Source organism: Thunnus maccoyii, chromosome 9 (genome assembly GCF_910596095.1).
Source record: "Thunnus maccoyii chromosome 9, fThuMac1.1, whole genome shotgun sequence".
NCBI classification, from domain to species: domain Eukaryota; kingdom Metazoa; phylum Chordata; class Actinopteri; order Scombriformes; family Scombridae; genus Thunnus; species Thunnus maccoyii.
In genome coordinates, this window is record NC_056541.1 from 24061521 (window position 1) to 24069986 (window position 8466).

Genomic DNA, 8466 nt, shown 5'->3' on the forward strand with positions numbered 1-8466 from the left:
CTTTCTCTTTCTCAGGCCAACAGGGTGTCTTTTATCTTTGGTGAATGATTCAGCGTGGGTCTGAATGTTTGACTGAGTGTCCGTAGGCGTGTGTGTGTGCGTGTGTGTGTGTGCATAGCTTATGTCTCTGTGTGTGTGTATGTGAGCACACATTTTAAAGCTCATCAGGGAGAAGGCGCTCAGTAATAGTTTCCATCCACAGCTGGAAATAATAGAGATTCCCATACAGGCACAAGCTCTGTGGTAACGCCCTTCAGTGTTTTATGTGTGAGGAAAGAAGAGGCCATTTCCATAGCTATCTCAATAAATAGACCTAAGTGATACACCTATTATAATAGGAGAGTCTATTCACTGACGTAGGTCTAGATGTTGCGTCTGTCACATTCATGTTGGGCACGATAGGGAGTCTTGAGTGCTTCCTATGAGATCCAGTTGCTACAGTTGTCATAGTTTTCTCACCTGTCACAGGGTCTATCTGTACATTCAGGAAAGAATACATTTCTAAGCACAAATACACACACATATGCTAAGGACCACACATGCACAAACACTTGAAGGCCTCAGAGAAGTGTCAGTATTTCCATGTTCTGTTCCAGTACCAGGCCCCACTTACTCATCCCATATGAGGGAAACCTTGCAGCAAAGCCAAGAGAAGTAATGCTACTGCTTTCCTTTTTAAGTCCACCGTGTCATCACAGCAGATCAACTGTATCTCTATAACTACAGTGGAAGTGTTTCAGCTTCTGTTAAGCTCCTGAGACATTTATCTGTCTGTTCCTGCTCCTATGTTTCCTTGTCTTGAAATATTAGTCCCCGAGCCAGCAGACGCCTGCTGGATTCCTGCACTGAGTCCAGAAGCTGCTCTCAGCTCTGCCATCCAAGATAAATATTTAACAGCCTGGCTGCAAGATCGGAAATCAAAGGTCGCATCTCTCTCTTTCTCTGGAATCCATCTCCTCGTTGGATCCAGGAGATGACACTGAAGAGCTCCAAGGGGATACCTTGAATGGTTTTCAGGGGAATCCTTAGTTATGGTGAGAAGAGAAATAATAAGTAGCTGCACTTTTTATTCCATCAATGGTCAATAATGTATCTAAACATTTCTACAAACTTAGAAACCATTCTCTGCATCGATTAAGCTTCCATTCCCACAAACCAGAGAACAAAATTTTCTAAAAATATTCTTATATCTCACTTTCTCAGACTGTTGTTTTGGAGTGGAGATCCAGATGATCAGCTATACCACACTGCCTCTCTGTGGTTCCTATGAGAACTGTGTGGAGTTTAGATTTTATGAGAAAGCACAGGCAGATGTCGCCAGAATCACAAAGCAAGACAATGTCAATCTGCAGAAAAGCACTTAAACATCAACATCATCAGATCACATCAATCATAATAAATATTGCAATAATACATTGCAATATTATTAACAATAATACATATTGTTATACATACTATAACAGTGTAATACATTACTACACTATAGGAGCGGTAATACATGACTGCATGCAATGCATTTTAAATGTCATATCAATTAAAATAACTTGGCTGTGTGACATGCATAAATAGTTGGTTATGTAACAGTCATGAGGACAATGGAAGATGGACATGTCTGTTGGATAAATATCATGTAACTTCTAAGGTTACACATGCTTTATGAGTGTTATGATGAAGAAAAACAACAGTCGCCCTCACACAATGAATGATTTTTTTAGTACAGTCGAGTAGATTATATCTGCACAAACAGTCTGAACATGTCGAGGACTACCAAAACAAGCTGAGTATCGGATCTACTACATGAGTTTAAGAAACAAAACAATGAATGGAATTTCAGGTATGTAGATGACGGAACTCAGTAGCGCGGAACTAACGTCCGGGTGGGGAGGTTGGAGGACTATTATTGTCATCGCACATCTAATACAAAGCGGTATGGATACTGTGACGCAACAGGTTTCCCCAAGTTGTTTAAGTTGGTTATAAAGTTGTGAAAAGGGTTTGTATCGTAACCCCCACAAGGTACAAGATAACGACGTTATGATACATTTAAGAAATGCGACGAATTTAAGGATGTTTTCCTTCTTCTGCAACAAGCAGTCAGTGAGGTGCGTTCAATGGTGGTTAAACTAATCAGTTCCTACCGTCAAATTGATCTGCATTAACTAAAGTCAGCAGTGATGTTATCGTTGTGTTTGTGTTATTAATGTCAGACATTAAAGTAAAGCCTAATGTACGATTACATGTACAGTAAGCTTGCATATTTCCTTTCTTTGTATTTTATGTGTTATGTTTACTCAACAGGTGAATATGTGTATAAGGACAGTGAATGTAGCTACATTTACATGAATGTTGAATATTAACTGTTTACTGAATGTCATTATATATTTAGGCAAATAGCTAGCTTTTTCAGTATTTTTTCAATATTTTTAGAAGGAGGAATATTTAATTTAAATTTTTTATCTTAAATTAACAAAAAATAAATAAATAAACCAGTGTCTAATACACCTCATCTAAAGCTTATGTTGCCTTTTAGAATTGTGACTTATATGCATGATGTCTCCCAAGCCTCAGTATTATGATATGATATGCGACTTATTTTAAAGCAACTTGTCGGCATATGGTAATAGTATCTTAGCCATACACTATCATTGTCTTTTTATTGCCTGTTATTACTGAAGCAATTATGCCTTCTATGTAGAGGTCGTAAGAGATGAATATGGGGATGAGAGAGGCAGCCATGCAGCCAGAGGGAGTGCATCTTTGCCAGCAGTATTTAGCTGAACTTCTGCAAGTGAGGATATCAGTCGGCTACAGTAGGTACGAGTCAGGCTGGTTAATTGTGAGGAGAATTTACTGAAATACACTTAATTTCTTTGCATGTATCATTAATTAACTGTCATGTAGCAGTGTTTAAACCAACCTCAGCCATGGGTTTGTTTTAAATACATACATTTTAATATCCCTTTAACAGCGTCACAAAAGGAGTCATTGCAGGCATATATTTATTTGATTGTTTGCAAAAATCACCTTTCATGAATTCAGGCCCCTTCCCCTCAAACATCCTCTGCATGTCCCTGTGGGGGATAATTATTTGGCCAGATGGAGAGAGTCAGGTTGGGAATTCCCCAGAACACTGTGGAATCCCCCTACTCTTTGCGATAAGTGCCATTGGACCTTAAATGACCACAGTGAGTCAGGACTTCGGTTTAACGTCTCATCCAAAGGACGGCATCTCCTACAGCACAGTGTCCCTATCACTGCATTGGGGCATTCGGAGTAATTAGGACCAGAGGGAAGACTGCCCTCTACTGGCCCACCAACACCACTAATCCACACAGCAGTAAGTTTTCCCAGAAGGTCCATCATATTAAATACTAGCCAAGCCCACACCTGCTTAACTTCAGGCTTTCAGTAGAAACAGGGTACATGTTGGTATGGCTGCAAGTTAATCAATCGACAGAGCAACTGTCTCCAGATAATTCAACATGTTTACACCCTGTTCATGAATACACTGTTTACATTTTTATCAATATTTGTTTAAATGATGTAGAATGTATTATTCAAATGTGAAAGCACAATCCTCAGTTTCATTATTACTTGTTTACAATTCTAAATGTTTTATAGATGTAAAATGGACGTCAATATCTGTTAATATTGTAGCAAAGTAAATGTTTAACGAAGGCGGTTAAATGCAAGCAACATGTTTATAGGAGGGGTGAGTGATATCGCAAAAAATATGACCCCAATAACTTTTCCATGTAGATCAATATAAATATTTATTAGGATATATAATTTTATAAGGCTGCCATTTGAAGAGTATGCTGATAATGACTAAAGCCTGAAGAAACCAGAGGATTCATTAATTAAACTCTAGAATAGTTTAACATTAAAAAAGAAAATAGAATTACATAAAGAAAACATTTAACTGTGCAAACTGCTTTATCTTCCATAACAAAACAATACAAGTTAGCCTGCCTTGTAACTTATGAAAATAATATAAATAAAACTAAAAGCTGGGATTACTATCACATCAAATTCCTTTGGCAGGGCAGCAAACATCTCAAATGTTTGTAGAGGTTCAACCAAGACAAAAAAATAAAAAATAAACCAGTGGATCACAAAGGCCCTAACACATTCATACACTCAACTGTAATACATATCATTGTGGATATCTGAAATGTTCATTTTGACTAGGGAGAATTGAATTACAGATGTCTGCAATGCATATCCAGTCTAGCTATTAAATGTTAAAATGGCCACTTTTGTTGTAGATATCTTGAAACACAATTTCTACTGGTAAGAATGTTATTGTGGATATCTTTAATTACTATTCTGGCTAGTGAGAATACAATTTTGACTGGGAGGAATGCTATTATGGATATCTAAAATGTAATTACCAGCCCGGCCTCACTGGCTGCAGTGGTAGATATGCATGTACTTTGATGCGCAGGCTAAAAACTACAGACTGGCTGTTGTTGCATTTATTTTTACTGCATGATAGGCTGCTGATCTATCCATATTGATTATAAAGTGTCCAAAGCTTATGATCGTTATCTTCATAAATGTCATATGCATCCCATATTGAAATTGTTTTATGGCACAGTACTAATTTATAGTTTGACCTTTAAGATCAAATGTGGCTGTTTGTGACGTGTCTGTCACTGATTTCATTTCAAAACTGATCTTGATCTGCTGTTGCTTGTTAAAATGCATAGCTAAGGATATGTAAAGCATGGGGGTCAGATTATGTCAAAACCTATGTTTGTGTAGAATGGATTCTTTTCCAGTCATATCAGGTAGATTCAATCTGAAAAACAATCGGCATGTGTCAAACATAAAGTAAGATCTAACGTCAGTGTCGTTTTACCTACATGTGTTACTTCAGCAACCAGTGACATACAGTATTGAGACATGACGCTATTTCAATTTTCAATTTTGGATTAAAAAAACTTTGAAAATGTGCATCAGTGACAAACACGGGTAGTGCTGATGATGCTAATTTCATGCACCTTCAGCCTCATTTGATCGTAAAGGTCTAACTATAAACACGTTGGCTGTATTTAACCACCTTTGGTAATCATTTGCTTTGTTGCAATGACATAGATACTGGTGGACATTTAACATCTATAAAAATGCTTAGAATTGCAAACAAGTGATAATGAAACTAACTGAGGGTTGCACATCCACATTTGAAGATAACATTCCACATCATTTCAGTGAAGACTGATAAAAACGTGATTAACTTGTACTTTCTTTTTCATTTAAGGCTCCTGGCGTCTGAGGTGTAGTCACTGCAGATTTTGGTCTCATCCATGATGTGTTCATGGATCTTTGCTGAATGTTTTCAAAACTATAATCCTTCTTTGCAACAAGTTTTAGTTTCCCAAATTCACTGAATGAGACACTATGAAAACACTCTCTTGACAATTCATTCTTTGACAAAACAATCTCTCTACTCAAGGTCCATGTAGTCAAAACAAGTGAAGAAAACAAGAAAACAAATATTATTTTACAGAAATGAAGATTGATTTAAGATTTACACCATATTTTTTCAACTGTACAGTAAACATATAATACATATATATATTTTTACATTTTTATCTGTGAGTGCATATTGAGTGCATAGTGAGTCCGTTATCGATTCTTCACCATATTTTTTTATGCTCACCTTTATCCTTATTTAACAAATAAATAAAAATTTAAGTGCAATTCAGTCATTTTTCAAGTATTTAAGTTTCATACATTCTTTTTACAATCAGAAAATACTGCTGTACAACATTCACATGTTAAAGACGAGAGAGTGGAATAACATGAGACAAATGTTCCAGTCAGCCTTCTTTGTTACAGTCTCTTAACAGCTTCTATCCTGTGATCCTTGGTGTCTTGGAGCTTAGTGCACCTTGACCACACCACTCCCCTCCACTGATGTAGCTCTGATCGTCTGCCGACACAGAGGGCAGGTGCCAAACCGCTGGAGGACTCTGGGGGTGCAGTTTTTACATAAGCACTGGTGGCCACAAGACAGAGTGAAGCTTGCCTCTCTCACCATGCACACCACACACACGCTGCCTTGATCTATGAACAGAACAGAGCAATCACAGTTACAGTCACATTAAGTAAATACTAGTTGAACTGATGACAGTAGTGGAAAGGCCTCTTTCTTACCTGCTGAGACTTCTGTGTCAAGACAGGAGATGCAATCATCGCTGTTTCCACAGACACTTGAGACATCAGGAATGAAGTCAGAATGAGGTGAGGTGAGGCGTTCAGGTGTAGGACAGGATTGTCTGGTGTACAACAGTTCCTTTTTCTTTGAGCCTGCAGCAAATAGACACATTCATATACAGTAAATCATCCAAGCAATAACTTGGTGCTGTTAGTGCGTATGAAATGTTCTGCCAATAAATAAATAAGGAACAAGAATAACAGGCTACATGGTAACCCATACAACATAGTTAATTAATATTAAACTTACCCAGGAGTAAAATGGAGCATGTCTGTCCGTAGATATCTATCATGGCCCACAGTGGCTTACTGAGGTCCACTCCTGTTAGGACCTTGTGCTGGCCGCTGTTGTTACTTGTGACGTAAATGCTGCCACCATGAGAAACCCAGAACATCAGCACTGAGCCTGCCTCACAGTAGGATTCATGCACAGGAGTAGCCCAGTACCCGGGGATGTCAGTGAGGTCAGGGATGGCCATGCTGGGTAGAGGTTTAGCTCGGGCTGTCGGCGGCACGTTGGTGAAGCCCACACGTAGAGCTCCGTGCCAGTTAAACAAATTCCTCTGCACTCTCAGACAAATCCTCTCCTGGACCTTCACCGGGCGGCTGCTGAACACCAGACCGTTCCTGAAGGTGCCCTCCATCCTCTCTGCAACTAGACACTCCTGGCTCAGGCGGACCTTGTTTCCCACAGTCTGACTCTCAAAGGTCATAGGACCCAGGCAGGACGGGCCACATTTGTGTGACCTCTCAAACCCAACAACTGCAAGACAACAAAAACATGATCAAGGTTCCTGATGTGGTAAACATGTTTTCATTCAATTAATTCTTTTTTCAGTCCAATCATGTCGATTTCATATGCACAACAACTTGCGTGTGTCACAGACGGAATGTTGAGTATTAAACAATAAACCATATGCAACATTGCATCAAATTTTGTGATGATATTGTTAATACCTTTCCTCTTCATTTCACTACTGAAAATTGTATAATTAACCATCACTGAAATCACAAACAACTGATAAGCTCAAGCTGTTGTGAATAAGTAACATAATCTGACAAAATAAAGTAATTTCTTGGCACTATAATGCAATAACTTAATCTTCAAGGACATGTTATGACCATATTGTCATTACAGTCAGTGTATTTTAACCCGGATGCTTGATAATCATTTGGTTTTACTGTTTTACTACAACAGTAAAGTTGATTCTGACAGAGATTACAGCAGGTACAATTGTCAACAAGTAATAATGAAAGCAACAGATGGTTTCACTTTTGAGGATCATGGTGAAGGCGAGACATTTGTTCAAATATGGATAATGAATGTGAACACTGTCAGAGCATTTGTTTATTTGTCAAATTGTAAAAAAGTTGAGTTGAATCATACAGTGAGATTTATCTTGCAAGTGTGACTCACACATCTGTAGCAACAACTATTTACAGTATGTACAGCATTTTACCCATCAGTGGAATGCTCCACATTTCCAGTAAAAGATATAAGTTCCTCCTTTACTGTGAACTTACAGCACAGGTCATAAAATCCTCCATTTCTTCTATTTATGTGAAGTCCTTTTCCTGTTTTGCAAATCATCTGTTTTATGGCACTCAAACTTACTGATAAGAGTAAACCAGGGCATGAACAACTTTTCTTTCTGTTTAGCGTCTTACACTATTCATAATCAATTAATCAGAATATTTACAATAATTATCTGTTGCTTAATTGTAGCAAAACATTTTTTTAAAAGTATACTTCCATAATATCCATTTCATTCATTTCTACAAAAAATATAAAAGCTATCTTCATAACCTCATACTTTTGCAAAAAATGTTTCTCATTTATCTCAAATGAACAGCTAAAACAACATAAATTATAATATCGAAATAAAAATTAATAAATATAATATCTATAATATAAAAATGTATTACAATATAGTAATACATTCAAATCTGCTATTTTGTGTTGATTTTGGCTACCTCAGTGCATCTATTCATTTGTAATTTGCATACATTTCTTAATGATATTTAAAGCTGTTATCATGTATTTCATTTAAAGTTTTCTGTAAAGTCCTCTGAAAACAAAGAATAAATATCTCACCAGAGTTCCCATATCCACTCTCCTTCATCGTCCTCAAGAGGCTTTTCATTGTGTCTTGACAGAAGATGTGTTCACGTCTGTATCTTGGTTTAATAGTCATGAAGCCTGAGTGTTTGCTGGCTTTAAAATATGTGCACATGTGCACGAAA

The 8466-nt window shown here is 37.5% G+C and overlaps 1 protein-coding gene and 1 long non-coding RNA gene across 3 annotated transcripts; one reads left to right on the plus strand and one right to left on the minus strand.

Annotated features, from left to right (window-relative positions):
* Positions 1 to 1918: 1918 nt before the first annotated feature.
* On the plus strand, positions 1919 to 5351 carry LOC121903234. Of its 2 annotated transcripts, none has more exons than XR_006098001.1 (4): positions 1919 to 2102; positions 2696 to 2814; positions 2969 to 3337; positions 5264 to 5351. It is a non-coding gene; the product is annotated as an uncharacterized LOC121903234 (long non-coding RNA). The 2 variants fall into 2 exon arrangements; XR_006098000.1 differs by having other exon boundaries at positions 3040 to 3337.
* Positions 5352 to 5886: 535 nt separating this feature from the next.
* On the minus strand, positions 5887 to 8466 carry LOC121903232 (E3 ubiquitin-protein ligase NEURL3). The gene is made up of 4 exons (XM_042420068.1): positions 8318 to 8466; positions 6473 to 6985; positions 6163 to 6315; positions 5887 to 6072 (listed from the first exon to the last, which is right to left on the minus strand). Exons 1-4 carry the CDS (start codon positions 8454 to 8456, stop codon positions 5888 to 5890), a joined length of 990 nt encoding a protein of 329 aa, XP_042276002.1. The 5' UTR covers positions 8457 to 8466; the 3' UTR covers position 5887.

Excerpts from the sequence above, each read along its gene's own strand:
- LOC121903232 (XM_042420068.1), bottom strand. The coding sequence starts at position 8,456 with ATGTGCACATATTTTAAAGCCAGCAAACACTCAGGCTTCATGACTATT. Across the intron at positions 6,986-8,317 it reads GAGTGGATATGGGAACTCTG|TTGTTGGGTTTGAGAGGTCA; the intron begins GTGAGATATTTA and ends GTTGTCTTGCAG. Across the intron at positions 6,316-6,472 it reads ATGCTCCATTTTACTCCTGG|GCTCAAAGAAAAAGGAACTG; the intron begins GTAAGTTTAATA and ends TATTTGCTGCAG.